Below are 25,540 nucleotides of genomic sequence, written 5' to 3' on the forward strand. Positions count from 1 at the left end.
TCGAATGATGCAACGCGATTCCTTTAGAGAGAGAGAGAGAGAGAGAGAGAGAGAGAGAGAAAGATAAAGATTTATATTCCAAACCATATACTTCCGGTATGATATCGCGAGATACTTAATATTGCATCCGTTTGTGGCGGATACTGCTTGCGGTCAAACGACGGATACGCTTGCCAAAACGCGCGCGCGTGCGATTCATCGTTTTGATTTTAATAAGCCTATAATAAATATCGTAAGAGCGATGCAAGAAATACGCCAATTGTATACGAACAGAATAGAACATCCAAAAAAATAGACGAGATTGATCAAACAAATGTATAAAATTTTTTCATATATTAGGCAACTCAGAAATGTCAACATTTTCACCAAGAAATTTATATGTAAATTGTAAATAACAGCGAGGTTGTAAAAATTGCATTATTTCTAGAATTCAGGGTTCACGTGATGATCGTATCAACAGCGTTCTAGTAAACTTTAACGGGTCAATTACAGCCTCTCCTCGCATAGATTTTCTATGTTGCATGACGTATGACGTGTTACTAAGCACGAACTTATTGTTAGCATTGAGGCACTAGTGAAGAACGAATAATATCGATATACGTCGGCGATAGAAAATGTTAGGTGAATGTAATTGCGAGATTGTATCATCGTCTACAAAAGTGAATCACGGCCAAATCACGTGTCGTGTATGAAATTCAAATTTTTTTCGTCAAATATACGGCTGCTCTGACAAATAAAGGTGCTTCGAGTAGAAAAAAAAAAGAAAAAAAAAACAGAGTGATTGTGCATTCGTGGAAAAACGCTGATTGAAAGAAATCTTGCAATTAGCTGTTAATTGTAAGTAAAAATTCGAAAACATAAAGATAAAAAGCAGTTATAGCTGAGAAATGAAACGGAAATACGTGATATCTCGCCGCAAATTTTGGGGATTAATTCTAACTCCGGGATAACGAGTTAATATCGCTCACGATTATGGATCTATCAAGAGCGCTATCTCGACCGAGGCTCTCTCTATCTATCAGCCAACGTGTTTTTATTCTTATGTACGCGTCATCACTGAATGCAAGGCGATATAGTATATCGTAATTCGAGAGCCTCGATGCGTGACCAGGGCCTTGAGGGGATAACTCAGAGAGAAAGAGAAAACGAGAGAGAGAGAGAGAGAGAGACAGAGAGACAGAGAGAGAGACAGAGACAAAGGAAGAGAAACGCGCACGACGAGTGAACGAACGCGCAATGTTACGCCGCTCGCAAACTCCGCTCATGGCAAAAGTACACTTCCTGGAGTCAAGGCTAGCTAGAACCCGCGTTCTGATGCAACAGGATGCCGGCCATTGACTTTGCCTCTCTACCTAGGGTCATCCTCCCCTCGTCCTCGCGTTCCTACGTCGTTATGCGAAAGTTTATCCCCCTCGGCATTTTGGGTGAATGCACCAAGTGAATGGCCGGCTTAAGAGACACGTTGCCGTAAACATTTTAACGATCGGTTATATAAGTAGACTTTAACTATTGAAAATTCTGCTCAATGTTTAAAGAAAATTTTTAACACGAGAAGGTAAATTTATGCTCGTATAGGTAACACTTTTTTTTTTTTTTTTTTGCTCTTTTTCTCCTAATCACATATGGGTTTCTAATCATATATATGGGTCACAATGTCTTTTTGCAATTTCAGCTGTCTCAAAATACTTCAAAAAGTCTCTAAAAATTCATATATATGTATATTTCTTCATATTTGTTTGTCTAAAATACAGATAAAGTCAAAATGATTCGTATGTAATTTTCAAGAATTAATTATTAATTAAATAAACACGATAAAAATGTACGTATATGTATATATATATATATATATATATATATATATTACAGTTATTAGTGACTGTTGTCGATCGGACATTCACTTATATACATATCCTCTTCTCGTTGGCCTTCTGGCCGGGTGGTCGGTGATCTTCTCAGTCAAACCGTGTGTGCGTGGCCTTCTCCGTTGCTATTTCTATTACAAACATGTAATCTGGCTGTTAATGCGGAACTGCGTGGCAATTCATCCGCGGCTTTGTTACGGCACAGAGATAGTAAAAAGTTGCGAAAAAGAACCACACGCCCGAGACATTATCGTGATATTTTCCTATCAACAAATAATAAGAGAATAAGAAAAAAAATGATATTTGACACGTAGTTTTCTTCATTCTCCGCAAAACGTGTTAGCGCAGCTAACTTGAAATCGGTTTCTAAATATATCTCTTTCGATTTTAGAACACGGCCTCGGTTGCTGTAATCATTAGGCTGTTACGGTGCAATATACATAGTGCGCGCGCTATTCCTCTTTCAACTCCGTATCTCTTTCGAATTTCGTCACATCACACTCTAATCGAGACAATCCGCGGGCTGTTGGGAAAAAAGTCAACGTTAGACATGTGCGGAGGTGAAGTTTCAAGGCCTAGTTAGTTAGTATTACAAGGCGAACGGCCAGAGTTACGAAAGCGCGATACCTTCACCGGCAGGGCTCTTATCAGATCATTAGAAGAAACTTATTGACCGTGTTAACCTTTGCGAGAAAGAACTCGATGAACTGAGAGGGGCAAAAATTAACGCCGTTCGCGATAACACTCTTTGGGAACGGCTTCAATAATAATAATAATAATAATAATAATCGAGAAGAAAACGAATGCATTTGTTACGCGCGAATGCTGATAAATCCTCCGAATCAATCGATGTCGGTAATCGAAACTGGGTCATTGACACGGTGAATTACGCAATAGGTAATAATAACTTGAGCCGATCACTCGTTGGCGCGCATGCATTTTACGCGTCCGCATGACGGATGTACGTGCGCGATGCGTGAGCAAGTTCACGACCGTGAATTAGATGAATGGCCGGAATTAGAAGCGCTTTGTATTCGCGCTTGATATCACTCACACGTTCCGCGATGCATATTCTAGGCCGAGTAATATATTCGATATTAAAAGGTAAATTCATGAGAAGAGCAAGGTGAATAAATAATTACACACGCACAACAATTATATTTGAAAATTTGGTCTAGAAAATATGACTTTAATTCTCTCTCTTGCAGAACAATTTATCGTCATATTTACATATTAATTAGCAATCGCACAGACTTCATATCCTTTTTTTCCAACGAGTTATAGTGGTTTTTTTTTTCATGCGTAACTCTTGACTTACGAAATCGGATCCTCGATGAATTTCCGCGAAAACAAATTGCGTACGTACGACGCAACACCCGCAGTCCAAAGCTCCGAATCACGAGAGAATCTGACGCGAGAAAAAGAGAGCGAGAGAAAAAAGAAAAAAAGAGAGAGCAAGAGACGATTAACATTCGCGGACAAAGACGCGTGTCTATTTTCCGCATCCCAGCACCCAGCACCCTTCCTACGCTCGCGTGCGTATGTGTATGTACGCGCTCACGCATATCATATACACACGTATTCGCCGATTTATCGCGGGGGCAACCTCGAGATTCACGATTGCCTCTCCACGTGTCGTTTCTTGCGCGTATCGCGGATGCGTGTGTGCGCTCCCGCACGGACTTCTCGGTTCACCATACTCTTTTTTTTATTCTTTTTTTTTTTTTTTTTTTTTTGCTGTCGACACCGCTTTTGACCGCGCTGTGCAACGAACTTCGGTTACGTGCGAAGAAAACGACCTTGGTCCCACGCGGCCATTGGCCGGGCCCAGAGGAAGCACGATCAGCGATTGGCCGGTCGAAAAGTTGACGAACGAAGCTGAGCCAAGCCGAGCCGAGCCGAGCCGATATACACCAGGCCAATATACATTCGCTCGCTCGCTCGCCTAGCACACTCTGCATCATCGACCTTGACGGGGCATTGACCTCCGTTCCCTTCCCTTAACCGCGTTCCTCCGTGTGTATTAGAGTTTTGACTTTGCTCTAATCAAATCAGCGACCAGTCTTATCTATTCGCGAAGCTTTCGATAGCGCAGTGCGCGTCGCTGCTCCGCGCAAATTGCGGGGATAAGCGATGAAGGTCGTTCCACGTGATTTTTCCGGCTCCTCCTTTGGTCGGGTTCTGTAAACACGCGTAATACTGCGACGGAATATTTTTTGACAATTTGAGGGATTTGTGTCGATCGATGCGAAAACGACTTTATATCTCAAGAGATTAAAGGTTCTTTTTTTTTCACGTTATTATTCTATTTTTGACATGTGTGCAAGATTAAGATTAAGATTCCTTCTGTAATGTATTCGAACTTTTTGAAGCTGATAAAAACCACGGCTCTACGACGTATCGGTCGCTGACATTGGACGCAATTGACATTGACTTATAAGCTGTGTGCTTGTTGGTTTTACCCGCGGCGTTTATTACAAGCATTCGGTCACGGTGCACGTACACGTACACGTACACATACACGTAGGCCCTGAATTATTATTGCGGGTAGTAGGGGGGGGGGGGAGGAGGGAACGATGACCGTTGTAAGACGCTTCGTCGAAAACTCTAACTCCCAAAGAGTTCTACCGGCTGGCCTTGGAATATGAATAGATTGCTCGCGAAGAGTGCATTGCACTGTTGCGTAACTACGTACGTTTTATTTGCAAGTTTCGGCACTCGAGAAGCTGCTGGCAATCTCGCTTCTCCTTATTAAATCTGTCCGTAATCCCATCGTAGAAATCGCGGCAATATACTCGAGAAATATTTCTTCAACCAACATAATCGGGATGCGAAGAGAAATAGTATAAATGTAGAATATCATGGAACGATAATTACTTATTTAGATAACGCTTTTAGACGCTAACATACATAAAATTTAATTAACGCATTTCACAATTCGGTTTGCATAAGTTTGTAATTTTTGTTATTAATTTTACAGAGTGTTGCTTCACGTATACATTATATAACTAAAAAAAAAAATATTTTAATCTATAGCTTTTTTGCACTCTAGCCGCGACACCGTCGATGCTATCGCTTATCGAATATCATTGTTTACGATGGCCGCCCTCGCATTATAAATATAGTCCTTCACTATGAACAATATCCAAATAGATATATGCGTACGTGCACGCGCAGAGTCAGCGCCGAGTGCCCGCGCGCGTTATCTCTATTCGCTCATTCAGTAATAGCAGTGCTCTTGCTCGCCTCGATGAGTCGATGACGGCTTTGCGGGATGTCATAAACACGCTCTCGAGGTCTCCACGCGCTCGCGTTACGCAACGCTGTTTCTGAAATTCTTTATAACGTATATATATTTTGCATGCGCTCTGATAACGGAACAACACATCACGCCTGGCAAGCATATGCGTGCGTCAGAAGCACATCTCGAGAGTTTGTTGCGTTTTACGAGACGCCCACACATTACAAGATTTATTAATAATTCCGGGACTCTCTACACACGCTGATGAACTCTGCATATTTCATTATTTCCACAAGTGTTGCCGCGGCAAACTGCGCTGCCGCTTTACGTTTCCATTGCGAATCGTCGTGAAACTTTCCTCTCTAGCGAAATGAAAATTTTTCTTTTAATTCGATGAATTTTGCTTATACGCTTGGTTCTATTGTTTCCGTTTTGCGATGCAGTATCCGGATTCTGCGTTGATATAAGCGATGGCGCAAGCCACCGGCATAATTCGCAAAACGCCCACACGCACACGCGGCTCGGCCGTTGGCCCTTGCATAGTGTGTAATAAGCAAAGCGTATATTTGGTCTGAACACCTGTATATCCGATCCTATATTAGGCAAGCTGTAAGCAGCAAGATTATTATCTTTTATTCCCTACTGGTGAGTCATTTTTATCCGTGCAATTTCTAACAATATAAATTTCTTAAAGAAACAGATATTGTTAGAAATTGCACGAACAAAAATGACTCACCAGTTTGATTTATCAGTTTGACCCATTGACGAGCAATTACTCTTATTCTGTACTATTATTTTTGGCACCTTTAAATCATACACGTGAATCAATTATGTCCAACGCATTTATTAATGGCTAAAAATATTAAAAATTATTATATTTAAATATAAGTAAATTATTTTTCATATTAATAATTTAATTATTATAATATTAATTAAATATAATAAATTTTGAAACTTTTACCCATTAATATTTATTTACCTATTATTATTATTATTATAAATTTAAGAAAAATAATTCACTTATATATGTAAAATTAAGTATATAATTTTTTTCAAATTTTTTTAACATTTACTTATTCATTGTGTCAAACACAATTGACATTTGTATGGTTGGAGAGTGACAAAAATAGTACGGAATAAAAGTTATTCTTCATCAATTAGAACGCAAAAATGTAAAAATTATTTCTAGCTCGAAATTTGATATCGCGAATATTCTTGCTAAGGATAGACGTTATTATTAAATGTAAGAGAAATTTACGATGGGATATATTTCGGTGAGCGCCGCGGGAGAACCGAGAGCTATCATGGAATCGTGGTAGGTATGTTCTTCTCTAGATATGCGGTAAATTCAATATTCGTCGGATAAGAGGCTTGAAATTGGGCTCAACGAGGAGTATACGGAAATATGATCTCGCACTGAGAGGAAGCTCAAAGAGTTGGATACACTTTGTGTCCTACTCGGGAACCACTCGGAAGGACAGGTGCTTTGAGCCACCTGGTCGTGCCCTCGTCACCTTTCTCTTTTCTCCTCTCGCACTTGATTTCCTTATTCGGAGAGGATACTATTGCGCGCGATGAGGCTTCTTCCTACATCCGTCTAAAATCGCACGTCTGTGTCTAACGCTTATTACGAAGCGCTTTCATGAGAGATATTTCATTCTCTTGATTCACATGAAATAAATGAAGAGAAATAAAATACGACGAGCAAATAACGCTTGATAACGAGATATGTACATTGAAAATGCATATTGAATTAGTATTGTTAAAACAAAGCAAGTTTGAAGAAACTGCAATAAAATAAAGATAGATAATTGTATCTCTTCTCTTTAGATTATAATTTAAATAAAAGTAAATTTATGAATAATCAGTGAAATCAAACACAAGGAGTAAATAACTTTTGACAATGAAATAAATCTATGTGTAGATTTAGTTTTGTTAAAATTAATTAAACAAATTTCACAAGAAACTCGAATAAAAATTTTAAATAAACATGTATGTATGTATGTATGTGTGTAAGACAAAAAAGGATTTTTTAAAATAACTTTTCGAGATATATGGATACATCGCACAGAGAAACTTCAACGATCAGTTGCGTGGTCATGGCTCTTTTTTTTTCTTTTTCCACGCGCAACCGTTCCTGAATATCTCGGGCGCCCTACGTGCAGCGGTCGCCCGTGTCGTGTTACACGCCCGCGCGCTTAGCGAGCGTGCATTATACTAGCGTGCGCGTGAATTATGAATTACGGAAGATCGTGTCCGAAGATGACCTACATACGCAGCGAGCTGCGAGAAAGGGCATCGACGTCAGTCGCGCTAGCCCCGGGTTCCTTTATGTCGCGTCGCGGAGAGGGAAATCGTGGGCCTGTTGAAAAAAAAAAGGGTTCGTCGGTCACCGGCTTCCTTTGCACGCCAAAATTCCCGCGCTCGTTCGCATTACATATTGAGAAAGCCGTGAGAAAGAGACCGAACCGTTTTGTGCGTGCATTGAAAATTTCCATGCTAATTTCCTATGATTTCTAACGTATTAATTCTTGTAATTACCGAGTATAGCGAGCACTAGTATATCTTAAATTAACAGTAACACCCTCGTAATATTCAGGCGAATCCCATTATACCATATAGTTCTAATTTATTTAGATATTTAGATAAGTAATTAAGATTAATGACTCGTTGAGCCATTTCCCTTTAATAATAAGTGACTTGTATCTATATTTTTTTATCGCTCTTTTCAAGACGGTGTATCCGATTTTTGTTGCAGGAGTTACGTTCAAGGCGCACAGGTTAATTCTCGCAGCATGCAGCAAGCACTTTCAAGAGATCTTCGAAGGAATGCCGCCTTCTCCCGCGGGACTGATCGTAATTCTCGACGGGACGAGTGCCCACAATATGGCGTCCCTCCTCGAATTCATGTACCGTGGAGAGGTACACGTGTCCCAGGAATCCCTCAGCTCCTTCCTCAAGGCGGCTGAATGCCTTCAAGTATGTGCCTGTCTTTTTTCGAAAAATAATGACCTTAAATAATGTTCTCCGAATATAATTGTACACGTGGCGCGCGGCGCCTCCAGATATTTCGATGGTTCTAAAACGTATTTAGCTCTAATTCTATGTGTCATTTGTACTACGCGGAAGCTCTCGAGAAGAGTTAAATCATTTGTCAAACTCTCTTTTAAATTTATCGCTCTTGAGCTGTGAATCGCATGTTTTGATTCAGTTTTTTCGAGTGTTTATTGCGAAAACGGCATTTTATATATTTAGTTAATATATAAAAAACAATACAAGTGTTATACGTAATATTTATCGACATAATCTTGCGATAAGAGATGGTATTCATGGCGAACGTGTTAAAAAAAATAATATTACACCGACATATTTATTTATTCGAGTTTCTCCATAAATTTTATCTAGGTTAAGGGTCTGTCGATCATCGAGCATGAGAAACTGGCTGTGGCACAGAGGCACGCCGCAGAAGGCAGCAATGCCTCCGCGGATGTAGAAGGTAGCAGTGGAGGTGGGGCCGGTAGTAACGGTACCATGGAGGGTAGCGTCGGTAGCGGTAGCGTGGGTGGTACCATCGGCAATGGGGGTGGCGTCGGTGATGTGAACGATGTGAGCGAGGCCGGCGAGGCTACCATGCTCAGGAACACCATGAAGAGGACCCCCACACCGGTGCCGTCGCCCGCCCCAGCGTACACTGTACCCAATGTGTACTCGAGCTCTCATTATTACGAGAACTTGCCGAAGAGGCTGATGAGGTAAGGCTAATAATTTTCATCGCGACCCAAGAATCTGCGATGGTCTTCTACGAGTTCTAAAATTACGGGCGAAAGCCGGTTAGCCTTCTACGTTCTAACGATTTTAGCGATGACGTATGTGTGACAAGTCGCGATTTTTTACTTGACTCGCTAAAAATTTCATTTCAAATTAGCATTTTGCTAAGTTCCCTGGTATTGTAGAAAAAAATCTTCCAGTGATCTTCATTCTAAATGCTTTTTTTTAAATTTTTTCCTACTTTTTCATTCACGTTACGTCGATTTCTGGGATCTCTCACTTTCACCTTGCTCGTAATATGCATGTTTACCAAATATCTGCGTCGCGCTATATGTTCTAGCCGATTACGCTTACGTGAGATTCTTTGAGTTGCGACCGCGTATTTTTAGATCGCCGAGCGACGTCGACACACTGGGAAGAGCGAGCGTATTGCGCGGTGCTGCCTTCCGGCCAGCGTCTGCCCCGCATCCGCTCCTACTGGAGAATCACTTCTACCAACCTTTCACCCATCCCTCTGAGACTTCCTTGCATCCTCACACTGCGCCTCATACGCCCACGGAATTGGAACAGCAGCTGGAACGAGCGCGATCCGAGGAACGCAACAACTGTGATGTCAAGGAGAGCGTTGCCGAAGGTGAGAAAAAGAGAGAGAGAGAGAGAGAGAAAGAGAGAGAGAGAGAGAGAAAGAAAAAACAGATCTCTTTCGAGAAATCAATGTAAGATCGAGTCGAGCCAAGCGGATTTCCATGAAAGAAAACTTGTGTCTTGTCGCAGATCTTCGAATAAAACAAGAACCAGTAGCGTTGACCGATCGGGAAAGGGCGGAGAAGTTGGCGGAGAGGCTGTCGGGCGAGGGTTATCCCGGTCGAGGGTTCGACGCAAGCTCGTACGGCCCGAACTCGGATCATCTACCGCACGGAGCACAGCTAGGTCCGACGATGGTGCCGATGCCGCCGTCTCATCCGCAAACACCCGATCGAAAGCCTGCCACGCCCGCTATGTGGAACACGAAGATCAACAAGGCCAGCACTGTTTCTACTATCGACGGCGGTGAGTGCCACTTATTATTTTCATGTCGTTACGAGAGATCGGTATACCTTGCAAGTGGCGTAAATTACGAGTTTAATTTAGCGGAAATCCGAGTGTGGAACGCAAAAAGCGTAAAATTATTTTGCCTAACTCGTTATGTTTTTCATATAATTTTCCTTCGCGTAGAATTGATATCGGAAGCGCACTTACGCGTCAACGATTACTCTCAGATCGCAAACGCGGTTGAGAGATAACGACGCAGCTGAGTCTATTGATACGTAAAATCAAGGATGATGTAGCGAGTGAACGCACGGCTGAACTTTGCAGGTTTGTTGAACCTCGCGCGTGTGCACGCGCGCGTTTCTGTACCATGTATTTTGATTCATCGCCAAAATATACAGTGTGTGCGCGAATAGTAAATCTCTTCGCATGTGCTACGATGATTTTTGGAAATTAGATGGATCTCGCGGCTGAAAACATGTAATAGTCACCCAGCAGGCAATATAATATTTGGCCTTACAAACATCCATTGCCCAATGCTCTCTCGGACGCAAACCGATCTCTTTCGAAATGGTTAGATAGACTTTATCTCGTCCGATGCGTCGGGTAGGAAGCTCACACTGGCCCCAGAGTTACAAAATGCACAAGCAGTTGCATCATCGTTGCTGCACGTGGAGCCTAACTGTCGATGTTGCAACTACCGCATTCCTCTTCCACCGTTTCTTATATTCGTTTTCTTCTCCGCAGCGAGAGATAAAACGGTGCATCGTAAAAAGAAGCCCGCTGCGCGCTATAGGCGTCATTTATAGTTTTCGTCCTCTCAGTTAGAAACTTTTCGACAAATTTAGAGTTTACGAAAATTTACGCTTTCTTTTTTTTTTTTTTTTTATTTAGTTTCTTAATTTTCGAGAAAAAAAAAGAGAGAAAATCAATTCCAGACTGGTAAAAAAATTAGTAGTTAAAGGATAACGCGACGGTTTTTGGAACAGTTTCGTGTAGATCTTTTTTCGTCCACGTGTACGTCAGTCTCCGCTTCGACGACGCTCTAACGTGCAGAAAGAGAGAGCGACGACGCCGTGGATTTTACGGGGGCCTCCCGTCCGAGCCCCCGTCCGGGATCCATGGTATGCCTTACGACTTGCCTTCACGGTGTGAACAAAGTGTACAAAGAGGATGCAGGCGACGGTGCAGCCATTGGGAACATCTTTTGCTCCGGCGAGCAAATCACCGAGCGTGACGTTACGACGACGGCACGTGAAACACGGGCACGCCGATGGGCTACCAACACCAACACGCGATCCACGGCATCGGCATTGGACGTCGGCGTCGCGACGGCGACTCGTGTTGCCGCCGCGAACGACGTCCCGGCCATTTTTAATCGCCCGCTCGCCCGCCGCAAAGAAAGTAACGAAGCGTCAACTAATGCAACGGTTATTGACATTAGGCCCGCAGAGGAGAAAGAGCAAAGAAACGGGAAGCCCGGGGGTGACGGGAAGATAGCTCTGTGCACGTTAAACGTGCTCAGGGAAGAGTGAAAGAAGTCGCTGTGATAGGGCCGAGGAGCTATTTATTAAATGTACCAAAGTTCGGAGCGCGTCCATGCGATCATCTCGAGAGAGTTCTTCTTTGCATTTTCAACCACCGTTACTTTCTGCAATACTTTAAAGGTATTCTCTAGCGTTTCGCACACACGTTAGAAACAAAAAAAATCAGATGTTATCGTCACGTCGTGAAGTATACAAAGTAACCGAAGAACGAGAATGTTGGCATTAAAACAAAAAGATCTCGTTACGGCTCTTAAATTATTCAAAAGTCGTGCGGACAAAGACACAGAGGTGACGAACGTGAATCTCTGAAAAGGCACGTTATAAAAAAAAAAGTAGAATGACAGCGAAAAGACGTGGTTCTGTTGCGCTTAATGTAGGTGTGACCGTGGCGTAAGTGTAAGCCAGAGCTCTTTGAATCGCGTGTGAGGAGGAATGCGGCGGGAACGCGCGGTGAGAAAAATCGTGGCCATCACATTGTTGAGTTATTCTATCGGAGTACAGTTATGCTTACCGAGGGACCGTCGTTACTTTTTGTTAGATCCTCCGCGAGAGTCGTTAGAAGCCGTACCGGCTTAGCCGGCCCGATCATCATCTCGGCGTAGAATTTATGCGACGTTATTGCGCAAGCTATTTGGCGAGGAAGGGCCAGCCTGCCACAGGTCTGTCGTGTCTCCATAGATTTAAATTTTATGCTTCTCGCACAAACAACTCTCCGCGAATTGGAGTTACCTTTTTATTTTTTATTGCTCTCGGTCCGCAAAGTGATACGCTTAACGGTTAAAAACGATATTCTTAAGCTTCTCACACGTTACTAGATGATTATTCGCGTTAGAAATGTATAAATTAATAATTCGGCGTAAAAAGCATTCGAGTTTAAAAACCTCAAGATGAGCTATCTTTTGAAATAATGTGTAACTTTGATTGTTTGGAAAGATATAGAACGAATACTTTATACTCTTTTTGTAAACCGTACCGTTTTGATCTTGCCGCTGATTGCATTCATTAAAGAACGATCATATTGGTAGATGATGAGTTATAGATCAGTACCTGAGTGAAATCACAAGCAAACACTTTGATATTTTGAAAGCGTTTCACGATTGTATACTTCATTTTTCTTTTAACGTTTCTTGTTTCTAGCATCTATACTTTCTCTTCATCTCGAGAATGCTGTTGACTTTCTATTACGAACAAAGTTTCATATTATTATGGATATATTGATTAATATTATTATTGCATAATCATTTCACGATAGGGTTTAAAATGAGGAAAATAGATTAAAACAATTTGCATCTTTAAATTAAAAAAATTATCGTAAATTTTATTACAACTCGTCCAATATAACATTCAATAAAACAGGTTTGTCTCACTTGCAAGAAAATCCAGTATTATTTCATTTTCCAACCCTCGATCGTTCTGCGACGCTTGCATTATTTATGTTTTCCATTGCCAAATTTATTATTTATGCAGTTATCGAGTATCAATTACAATGAGTGCCCGACCACCACTCGTGGCAGAACCCAACTCCATTGGAACAGTAGAAAAAGTGGCAAGGTAGTTGGACGATATATGAAATGACGCGGAAAATGAGAGGGCTCTTGAGAGGGCTAAACTATGTCTCGCTCATTGTGAGTTCGTTCTTTCGAAGCGGAAAATAATGTTATTTAATCGCTCTCTCTCCCTCTCTCTCTCTCTCTCGCTAGCTATGCACCTTCGCGGTGGACGCATAATACATTTCTAAGACGATGACACTTGCGAGAACCGTAGAATTTGCGTTCACTTCTTCCCCTCGCTCGTCTCGCTGAATTATTAACCAAGTTCCGTGCGCGAGAGGACAGAGGTGGTGCAGTTGCATCGGACATGTGCGCGTTCACACAAACGCACACGCACGCATGCACGCACATACGTGTATATATGTAAGTATATTTGTCAGTCTCGTCTTCTCTCCCGGCCAATTATTTCTCCTTTTGCCTCCTTTCCTCTCTCCCTCCCTCACTCCCTCTCCCTCTCTCTCTCTCTCTCTCTCTCTTTTCTAATTTTCTTCATGGACTCTCGTGCAACCCTTCTGCAATTTCGCGTACATACCTCGTAAAAGTTTCAGTTAGGCGACGAACTTTGGCGAGACGAGAAAGAGGGAGAGATAGAGAGAAACCTCGTGCAGCATAAATGGTGACTCGCTTAAATCATTAATCCGTCATTTCCGAGTATTAATTCTACGTGCACCGTCGCGACGACGTATGGTTGGATAACGGTTTCGTGTCGCCGAGAAAAGCACGACGAATCGCTTGGCGGAGGTAAATATTGTCAACGACTGCGAGGGGACGCGATTATAGGAATCACTATCGTCAATATATGTATAATAGCTGGAGGGTGTTCTTAGCTATCTTTCGTATCGATACATTTTCAAGCCATGTGTGGTTAACTCTAACCGCATCATCAGATTTTCAGTATTTTCTTATTTTGCTAGATCGTACAATGTGAAGCAAGATTATATTTGTATATTTTTGTAATATAAAATGTCCCGCGCGCATCATTATCGCATTAAAGCTCTGGCACATTCTTTGACCAATTTAGAATTAATTTTGTCTGTATTATTTCTTTCAAAAGTTTGTAAATGTCTAGATATAAATAATCTTTAAATGATTAATAATTGAGAGAAAATATAAATTTTTTCATAAATTAGATTTTTAGGAATACAAATAAATAACAAAATGATATTTTTCATTCATTTTAATTGGATATTAAAATTTAAAATTAATTTAGTTGTTATAAAGACGTAAAAATAATAATCTGTATTTTTGTCTCTTTTTCTATAATCGATAATTTTGTAGACAAAAAATCAATTTTAAAAGAATACTATTAAACGCTACTGATATAATAACAACATATTCAATTATTCTTTCAAAGAATATTCATACACACACAAAGAATTTTCTTATAAGCATTTATATAATAAATTTGTACATTTTTAAAATTTGATTACATATATACTATATATATATATATATATATATATATATATATATATATATATATATATATAACGTATTATTAACACTATAATTATATTCAAAAATTTCTCTCGTTTCACATGTATCAAATGCACGCAAGTTACCATTACGTTGCTATTTAAAAAAAAAAAGCCGCTCATTCGGCTGGCAACTTCTTAGAAGCGATTAGATGTAATTCAGCCTTGCCGCGGTATTCTACTGTCGTCGTCACGAGACCTTCCATCACCGAAAATTGTTGCACAAGAGGAATGCGAGGCCTTTGCCTATTGCGGCAATACGTCGAAAATCATGCAACCACGCTAACTTTCCTTCCTACGTCGATTATGCATTGACTCCGTTACATCACAATCTTGGGACAGTGTAAAATTAAATGCACGTTCTATTTTTACATCCGCATTCGCAACTTGAATTACGATTCAACTCGAATACGCGCAATTACGATAAACTCGAATTACGCGCAACATTATTAATCGAAAATCGAATGGAATAACTCTACTCGATTTGTTTATAATTTTGAACTTAATCAATCGTGACTTATTTTTATTCGTGATGCAAGTTGAAGTCGAATCGATCAACCAGTTTTTTGTGCATGATGCTACCGATAAAAGTAGCTATTTTCGAGACGTGAGAAAATAGCAAGCGCTCCCTCATGAGTTATGGGTTTAGGCTGTTTGGATGTTCCCAAGAGAGGATGCGAAAGGCTAGCTGCTATGTGTGTCATGGCCAGGCGCGATGTTTTAGAAAGAGAGTTAGAAGAGCATGAGACGGCGCTGCAAATTGTCTTCGGAGAAAAAAACATTTTACGCGTGAACGTTTCCCGCCGGGCTTTCTGAAACCATCATAATCTCTCCTGTGAAAAATTTGAAAAAAAAAAAAAAAAACCTATTGTGGATGATACAGCTCGTGTGAATTTACAATTAATGCAAAAATTTATAAGCATGTGAAGAGAGAGAAAAATTAACGTGTGCGCTTAAAATATAAATTCATGAATATCCGATATAATGTTTGACAGTAGTAGTCAGAAAACGACGTGACAGACATTTCCATAGTTCGTATTGATCGGGGCGGTAGAATGCGGTAGAGAATCGCAGTAACCCGAATTAGAGCATCGCTCGTGTGTCCGCCTAAAATTGTTCGATTACTCTGATAGATAATTTGCACGAAATTATTATCTGCCCTTCGCAGCGGTGGTCGGTTTTGTTCGACAAATAAACCATATCTCACTCTAGGCGACAATAATGTCACACTATCGTTTAGTTATCGAGGGCAGAGCGACTTACATGTATCGAATCGGTAATCTTCAGTCAGATTAGGTAGATCGATTACATTTGAAGAGCATAATATCAGAGTTCACGAAATGCGTGTACTAATTAGAGTCCTCCTTCGATAAAGTTTGATGTGTGTTTAACTCGTGAAATATAAAAATATTACCTTTTCGACATTAGTAAAACTTAGGATATTACGGTCAATTTGTGATTACGTCATTTTTAAAAAATGCGATATACAGGGTGTCTCGCGAGTAAATCGACAAATTTCTAAAATGTGTTCTAGAGATCATTCTAAGCGAAAAAAATATACAATTTATATACACTATTGAACAGTTCAACTTACAATTAGTTATCGAGATATCGACAATTTTATTAATATTGTAATAAATAAAACGCTAGATATTTTTATAATTTTTATATAAATATTATTCTCTAAAACTAAATCGAGGCATATTTTAAAAATAATGTGATTTTACTTGACACTTTGACGTTTCGACAGTCTACTAAATTCAGAAATTTCTAATAGTAATAACAATGTATCACTATATACGGTAGCCTTAGCACTTATATTTTCTAAACGCTAATGTTTCAATGTCAAATAAATATTTAAGGTACACACTGCGTGTATAATAGAAACTGGTACTTTAAGTGAACTGTCGGAATTTTGCGTTATTGACAAGAATTAAATACTTCATATCTCGATAATTAACAATAAGCCGAATTGATCTATAGTGTATATGAACTTTTTTCCTTAGAATGACTTTTTTCCTTAAAATAGCTCCATAATACATTTTAGAAATTTGTCAGTTGACTCGTGGGACACCCTGTATATTTTTCACATATACACAGTCAGTAGATAAGGCGTATTATATTTAAACGGCGCATTATAGCTAATCAGGAAATCGAAACGAGTTATGCCACGCGAAAACGGTCTTATCAGTGTCGTAACGATTGCAACAATTGCACGTAAGCGTTCTCAGTAGGTCGAAGCGCAAAAGAGGAGAAGAGAGAAGTGGTGAAAGACCGGAGGGAAGAGAGAGGAAGGAGAGTAAACAAGATACGATCATCTGGTTGGTCCGTGATAACGTCCAATCTTGATGTCGCCCACACACGCATAGTGTAGTGTACAATGAGCATTTCGCGTTTTCGTGCCGACAACGAAAAAAACTTCACGAATGCATGTATTGTTTCGTCACACGCAGCGCGTGCACACACAAACACGCACATACACACATGTAAATGCTTAGTGTAACCGTTAGACCACCGGATACGATAGAAAGAGAGAGGGATAGAGAGTCCGCGAGCTCTCTTATATGTACAATGTCGAATTCGGGTCACGAAATAATTCATGATAAGGCCATTGGAGCACCCGCTCATACGAACGAACTGATAAATGAAGCATGAAACGCAATCGAAAAACAAAAAGGAGGCACGCGTTGCTTTCTTGTGAAGGTCTCGTTGTTTTTTTGTCGTGGCAGCAACGACACCACACACGACGAGTATGTGTGTGCGACGAGTAGGCGAGCATATATGGATATACATTATTGAACACAATAATGACCATTGGTGTACTGTGTACCTGATAGACATGAAATCGTCGATAAATCGACACGCTGTGGACGGTGATTATTTTATAAGTGATGGGAGCTGATATGTTTATGATCGATACTTGGTAAAGTTGAAACATTTAAATTATAAATTTGAGAAGTAATAAAAAATATCAATGCTTTTTGGAAATTTTTGAAGGGTTCTTCTGAAAAGGAGTCGAATATGGAAGAAATTAATTGAATTTTTTTGCTCGCAAATAATTAACGAACGGTTTCAAGACGTTCATTAACGTCATGCTTCTGAAAATATCGCGTAAAGGCCGTGAGAAAAACGCACTTTGCACTGCGGAGAATATGTTCAGTTAAAGTGAATTTATTCGCACTCCTGCGTTTTCGCACGGTATGACAATGGTTTTAATTTGCATAATGTTATGCTCATAGCGCATATGTATAGTTTACCGATTTTACCTACTACACGCCAGTAATGAAAGAAACGAGAATATGTAACCATCCTCGGCGGAATATTTAAGATTATTCGATTATTATATAAGTATATTCATCAATGAAATAAAGATATCCTGCACAAAAAGAATCATTGATTGTATATAATGAAAACAAAAATTGATGCTATTATGGGCTTTTTTATTTTAATTTTAATGATATTTTTTTTAACCTAATCAAGCTTGTTTTAGTAATTACTTTTTTTTTTTATTTCATTACGATATACGTTATACGAGCTCGAATTCGAGCGAAACTCATGGAAGCCTAAACTTCGTCGATACTCACGGCCATAAATTTTTCATTCATTTTCATTAACCACCGCCAACCCTCGGAGGGTCGAATTTTTTACCGTCGCGGGTCCGCGCGCGACGCATTTTTTCCACGCTTCCTCCGCGCGCGAGGACAAAATAGCCAGACTGTGTGGTGGTTACCCTTCTATCGAACCCCCTCTTTCGCGAGCTTTATTACCATACTCCTCGCACTGGCAAAGAATAAAACAACGAGTCTACACCATGCTGCAAACCCTCCGCCCACGCACAATATGCGTAACTCTATCTTCGCCGGGTATCCTCCGTTTTCTCGCCGCGCCCTCCCCGGGTCCAGGATTTCCTACACAAAGGACAAACGCTGCTCGCGAGCGGGCGAACACGCTTCTTCCGCCTCCCTTTCTCTCTCTTTCTCTCTCTCTCTCTCTCTCTCTCTCTCTCTCTCTCTCTGTCTCTGTCTCTCTTTCTTATCGTTGCATCATGTGTGAGAAGAGAACTATGGTCGTTCTACTATGAAGTACTAGGTCAGATCTCACGCGTATAAGCACGAGGCGTGTGATGTATTTCTCAATGTATAAAAGAATGAACGTTTATAATATATCTTAAATAAAATTTCTTTCTTGTTTCCGTAATTAATTTTTATTCAGTCTAAATCAACCTTTATTATTCGTAAGATTACATTTTGAGAAATACAGAATACGTTCGTCAAAAGAATTGTATACATATAAACAGTATAGAGGAAATTCTCTCTTTAATTGAGAGTTTCATCAAAACATGCCGAAATTTATGCAACGCATTAGTAATTCTCTCTCGATGCATAGGCATAGAAATTAAGCTCGTGGAGCATCGCTCACGCGTTTCTTGCGTGTGCACGACACGCTGCGTGCGCTGCGTCATTGCGTTAAGTTTGCGACGCACACGCGGGATAGCGCCAGCTGCTCGGACGCCCAGGCATGTATATTTTCGTGGTGGAAAGGTGGGGATGGATCGAGCCAAATTGGGCGGGTGGCAGGGCGTGGGTGCAAATTTACTGCAGCCACCACCATCTCGCAAATTCGACCGGCGAATTCATCGTATCTGACCACGCGATGTTCTTTATGCCAAACTGTCTTACACGTGGCCAACAACTTGCCACTTCTATTGTTAACTGTGATTTCAATCGTGTTTAATAGCATTAATATTATTAAATATCCATTATACGTATTTGTACTTTTAATAAGAAAAAGATGCTTTTAATAAGAAAAACACGCGAATAATGTTAATGACATTCACTCCATTCGATTTAAATAGAGTACATTAATTAATTAATTTTTTTATCAAGGAAAAATCGTTGGTTTTTTCATAAAAAATTAATTAGTGTATTAATATATTATTATTATTACATTATTATTGCATTACTATTATTTTGCAATGTGGCATTTTTTCATAAAATTAACTACGATTTTTTATAATAAAAAAATTAATGTTTATTATAAATCTGGGAAAGTGTGGCGATACGAGTCAGTCGCAGTTGGTGAGGCGCAAAAAATTTCTTTAATCAGTATTAAAATCAAACAAACAAATTAAAATACATATAAATTGGTTTGACATATAAATATAAAATTAAGACGTCTTAATTTGTTTGTTTGATTTTAATACTGATTAAAGAAATTTTTTTGCGCCTCACCAATTGCGACTGACTCGTATCGCCACACTTTCCTAGATTTATAATTCTATTTTTAACGAGTCTTATTATTATTGTTATTGTTAATGTTTATTTTTAAATATTATATATAACATTTCTTTCGATAGAGTTCATAATTTACTACCAATAACATGCTATAGCAATTATTGTACGCATATATACATGTGTTGAGATATAATAACAAGGAATAAATATTTACAAAAGTGTAATGTGCATTTTCGGAATGCGCAGGTTTTTTTTTTTTTTTTTGCTACATTATGGCGTAGGGCGCTGTACGTCCCTCGCGCCGGGCCTATTCACTCGCGGTTAGGTACGTAGTGCGTATCAATCAATAACAAATGCGTGCGTGCACGGGGTTGCGTGTGTGCGCGAGCGCATGCACACGCACCGCGCCAGTGTATAGGTGCACGTGCCGCCAAAACTTCGACTTTGCATGCTACATACGCATAAGCCGGATGTGTTCGGTGTGCGTGCGCGCGTGCGGATAACGCTACGCGGGAAAACGTGCGTATGCGTTGCGATGACGCAACCCGGGATTCTCGCGCGCGATCAAAGTAATCGTGTGTCTCGCGAGAAAATTATGTCTACGCTATTTTCATCGCGACACACGCGCGCAGACATTTCGGAACGCGCATCAGCTTTTAAACGCACGCGAGTCAAGGAAGTGAGCTTTCATGGAAGTGGGCGGATGTTGTAATCCACGAGAACGGACGTGAATCCGTTGCGCGAATGTTACGTGTTTGCGACGAGATAACAATTACACGGACCATGATAGTACGTACATTCGAAAATTGCAATATAACGATTATAACGCATTTGATTTGACAATTTTCTCTCGAGGAATTAAATTTAGCAATTAAAATTGATTGACTGCCTTAATAACAGCAATGGAATGTCGCACCTTATACTTTGATATAATCGTTGCGTCATTTTCTTACGTCGGTATGCATATTCCGCGATTCCGGGAAAGATCCATTCGCCAAATTATTCCGTGCGCAGTAGAAACGGATTTTTGTGGTCAGAATTTCTTGCGAAGCGATGAGTGCGTTATTCTTTAAATAAAAAATCATTTGTTCTCTAATTTATTCTAATTTATTATTCTGGTCTGCCTTAATTTTCTTCGAGATGCATTTTCATACTTAAATCGACGTTTTTCTGCAATTCTTTTCTTTTTCTATATATATATATATAGCTCGCATAGTCATGCATAATAAGCTCAGGTGCATAATCGAAGCCTTTCCTCGAATTCCCTTCGTTTCTTAACTATCTTCGAGCCCTAGCAGACCGGACTTTGTCGACTTCATGGCCAAAGTATTCCAGAATTTCAACGAGGCAACTTGACGTTCATGGCCCTGAGGAGGTCAGGAAGACCTTCGTCACTCCCTGTCGAAGCAGCCTCGTTTTCTCGGCAACGCGTATATTTCGAAAACGGAAAGTGGTGTTGCGAGACGTTTAACGAGTTAAGCGAAAACGATCATCCTTTCATCAGGATGCATATTCTTCACTTTTAGCAGCATTAATGGTGACAAGATTGAATTATGATAAGTTCTCCTGCCATGACTTAATGTCACTATTAATGTTGTTGAGAGTTGCCCATACTGATGCATCTATCAGTCTGTGTTCTTGTTAAAATTCTAAGGGAATCGCTGTCGACACCTCTATATATATATATATATAAAGAAAGCTTTATCATACCTGCAATCGTAAGGACATCGCGATTCAAGGAGGCCCGGGAAGTGGACCGTTGTGCAGGTTATGGTTTACTCCGGTCTCCGAGGGGTTAAAAAGGGAGAGGGTGCGCGCCATAACCCACCATCCCTTGCAGAATCGACCGGCGAATGCTAAGCCGGCATAGGAACAGCGGGGGAGGCCTGGGCCTCCCTTGATTTCGGGTTGCAACGCACGCTGCCTGACATTGATTTTCTTCCGCCTCGCCCCTTCTCCTCATCTTTCTCCATTTTGGCCCTCTTTCCTCTCCCTCTCTCTCTCTCTCTCTCTCTCTCTCTCTCTCTCTCTCTCTCTCTCTCTCTCTCTCTTTAGAGCTCCGTTGCTTTTGGTTTCACCGTCCTCGTCGCTCTTATCGCGCCCCGCGGTTTTATCCTTTCGATTCGTCCCTTTAGCCCTTCTCTCCCTCTTCTTTGGTCTTTCTCCTCTTCCTCCTCTTCATTCCTCTTCGGAGCGAAGGCTCGCCTGAGCGGCGACCAATTTGGCGCCACCGAACGAAATGTGTCAAGGCCCGGCGAGATCCACAGCGCCACACACGCTCTCGCAACACGCACACGCACGATCTTCTCATATTCTCTTCGCGTGCGCGTCGTTCTCAACCTTCCGCAGGGTGGATGCGCGGCTGGCTTAAGAACTCCATTTCGACGTAATGGAATCTTATAACAAAATCCGGAGACGGGACTGATACTTCTCGTCTTTACTTCTCTCTCCATCGTCTCCAAGTAGATAATCATTATCATGTCCTCTCTTCTCCATTTCGCATTCCCTCTGAAACGCGCTCGAGTCATCGCGATATCATCTCCCATTGGATCACTCCCGTTCTCCATCTTCAGTTTACTCACGCACGCGTCAGCGCGTGAGATATCAACAGAGGCGCGTTATACATCCGAGAGGGCCGAAAATGAAAGAGAGAGAGAGAGAGAGGGAGAGAGAGAGAGAGAGAGAGAGAGAGAGAGGGAGGAGGGCCTGATACAGCGATAACACACTCCGACAACGGCCACGATCGATTCAAGTAAAGGCGGCGCGCGTTGCGGTAGGGCTACGTGTATCAGAGTCACACTCCTCGCGTGTTACACGCGTTTGTTCGATCCATTCAGCCGAAAAGGGGAAAAAAGGGTCAGGTCGTCATCGCGGCAGCCGGTGAGCAAGAGAAGCCGGGGCAGGGGAGACCTTGGAAGCTGCCGCTGCGTTTCGTAACTTAACCTTTCCATTTTGCCGCCTCCGACCTGGCCCCTCCCTCCCTCCTTCCCTCGGGCCCTCTCTCTTTCTCTCTCCCTCTCTCTGTCTCTCGAGGCCTTTCAGTCAAACACGCACGATTCCTCCGAGAATCAGAAGCCCGTGCCGTATCTCTCTTTGCCTTCTTCCAGATCATCGACTCATAGTCCTCGGAATTTTTCAAGACGTGACGATAATTCGAGCGAAAGCTTGGATACGGGCGGCTAAGTGGATCGTTTAATTATTTTCTGAAGAGCCATTTGCTCGTACCCTTGGTAGTATAATGATTTTAATAACGCACGGAGAGAAGAATGAGATTCGTCTCGCAAGATTCACATTGCGACACTTCTCGATCAATGTTCACGTCAAAAATCTCTAACGAAATTCATCCGAAGTACTTTGGCACCGTTCGTATACCTTAACACATTCGAGAACTAGAGCCATGCTGTGTATGGTTATGTGTGTGTGTGTGTGTGTGTGTGTGTGTGTGTGTGTGTGTGTGTGTGTGTGTGTGTGTGTGTGTGTGTGTGTGTGTGTGTGTGTGTGTGTGGTAATCATCGATAAATACACGAGAGACCCGAGACCCGAGACCCGAGACCCGAGCGGATCGGCGATTTCTTGGACGACGCAGATGGCGCGATGCCTTTCCCAGAAGCGCGGTCGTCCCGCTTCCTGGCCGGCACCGTTTTGCGTTTCTGCATGTTTTGAGAGGCGTACCTATCCCTCGTAGCTTTCGTCTCCCGCCCGTTCTTTCTCCTGCCGATGATCCTCCTCGCAAAACCCGCTTCCTCTCGCGCTCTCTCACTCCTTCGGTGCCGGCCGGCCGGCCGGCTGCTACTCCTCTCTCTTCCGGCTTGCGGCGTCTTCGCGCGTACGCGCGCCTTTGTTCCGGGCACGCGGGTCCTTTGTGAATTTCGTAGTCAGCTGCACGAGACCCGCCGAAGAGCTGCCCCGTTTACATTTTTCTAGGATGCCCATGGCCCTCTATTTTTAGGCGCTATCCGCCGCCGAGAGGCCGCACGCGTGTTTCGTCGCGGCTGTATCATCATTCGATCGTATTTTCAGCGCACGTTTAACGATAAATGTGCTCGTTTGTTCCACGTGTCAGGTTGACACTGGACACAATTTTCGTATCAGACAAATAAATCTTAGAGTTACGCGCAACGTTTTATTCGACGTTGCATAAAAGTGACGACAAATGATACCCCCGATAACTGTACAAAAATATCCGTTCGACAATTGTGCCAAGAACAATTTTAAACAATGATATAATTGAAAGATTAGAAATATCTCAAGAGTCGCGGATGTTTTGAAAGAACATATTTTTCAAAGATCAGTTTCTTTGTACGAAATTTTATTCCGCTGACGATTATTACGCCGGACCCACGACATGCGCGTACACACACATGCGCGCGCCACTCACGCCCACGATTATTTATGCGTTGCATGTGGCCGTAACGATTTTTTACGACGGTCTAGCGTGCGACTGGTTTGGACGCGATACATATTTTCTCATCGCTCCTCTCGCGTCTTTCTTGCCGTTTCTTGTGACACCTGAACGAGCAATCCTTTCGTTTAGAAGAGAACACGTCAATGATGGGCGTTTCTTTCTTTTCTTTCTTTCTTCTTTCTTCGGTTCTCCACCAAGTTGAGTTTCTGATTAATCTATATAATTTCAGTAATGATACGGTGTGTCACGCAGCTGGTGAATGGCCCCGTTCTCGGCTACGAATATCGTAAAACGCAAACACGATTTCGGCTAATTTATCGATTGTGATTTAGCGTAGAATTACTTTACAAGTTGTCATTATTGTTAAATGCGCGCGCGTGCAATGACGTCACAAGACAGTTGTCGCACAATGAAAGCGCACGCTACATCTAGAGAATTGCCACATTTTCTTTGTAATTCAAGAAAAAGATATCTCAAACTCAAAATCTCAGAGATTTAACAAGATTTAACGTATATTTTTCTGGAAGATACGATACGCAGTTTCTTGGCGTCACAATGAGCGTCTTACTACATTGGAGTAGGTGAATCGAGTCACAGAGTCATGGTCGACTCGTATAACGTGTAACGTTAGTCTCTCTAACGCTAATGACATTGAACAAAAGAGCTTTGACTTTTTTGTCACAGGTATTGTGTAAACCTAACAGTATTTTTTTGAGATCAATTCAGATGTTTAGTTATTTTAAGCTTTTTTGTGTTATCTTACCTGAAGATTTTTAAAGAACGCACTATTACAATTTCGTAGGATTGTACATCGTTATAACATATAGGAATCAGCTTACCTACAATGTGGCGGCATTTAATTATCCACTATATTTCTCTCGGGGAATATATCTATCTTGAATGTCTAGCGGTAATATCATCCAGCAGTTTCTACGTGTTGGATTTCACCTTGCCCGAGTGTACCGACCTATTAGCAAACTAATTTAACTTCTTTAAAAAAACATACAAAAACATTATACATATTCTTGAAGTTAAATAGCAATTTAATCAAACGAATTATATTATAGGTGTCATGTATTATAAAGCGCAAAAATGGCAGGAATGTTCGGAGGATTCCGATTAAATATTTGAATTCAATGTAAAAAGGTCTGCAAAGGCATGTATCTTTTCTCTGAAAACGTTATACCCACGAAATTGCGTTTACCAATCACGGTCAGGTACGCGCGCTCGCGAGGAGGCCGAACCGGCGTAAATGGTGATCGCCGTAAATGGTACTTCGGGCTCAAGTTAATCGGACCGAGATGGGAAGTGTATTAGAGGATGACCTTGCACGCGCCAACAATCTCGGAGGCATTGGCCTAATGTTTCATCATGAATCGTTCGCCTGAGTCAGAATTTTGTTTTCTTCTCGCCGATAGGTGGATTAATG

General features: G+C 41.3%; 1 protein-coding gene across 7 annotated transcripts in view; it reads left to right on the forward strand.

Annotated features, from left to right (window-relative positions):
* Chinmo (Chronologically inappropriate morphogenesis) overlaps positions 1-25,540 on the forward strand; it is a 55,663-nt gene that overhangs the window by 20,218 nt on the left and 9,905 nt on the right. For all 7 annotated transcript variants that reach the window (XM_072890578.1, XM_072890557.1, XM_072890587.1 and 4 more), the window contains 4 exons: positions 7,862-8,082; positions 8,509-8,855; positions 9,261-9,505; positions 9,646-9,921. In XM_072890578.1, the coding sequence (XP_072746679.1) occupies positions 7,862-8,082; positions 8,509-8,855; positions 9,261-9,505; positions 9,646-9,921 (1,089 nt within the window). The remainder of the gene's footprint in view (positions 1-7,861; positions 8,083-8,508; positions 8,856-9,260; positions 9,506-9,645; positions 9,922-25,540) is intronic.

The sequence above is a fragment of the Anoplolepis gracilipes genome, chromosome 1, assembly GCF_047496725.1.
Source record: "Anoplolepis gracilipes chromosome 1, ASM4749672v1, whole genome shotgun sequence".
Classification (NCBI taxonomy): domain Eukaryota; kingdom Metazoa; phylum Arthropoda; class Insecta; order Hymenoptera; family Formicidae; genus Anoplolepis; species Anoplolepis gracilipes.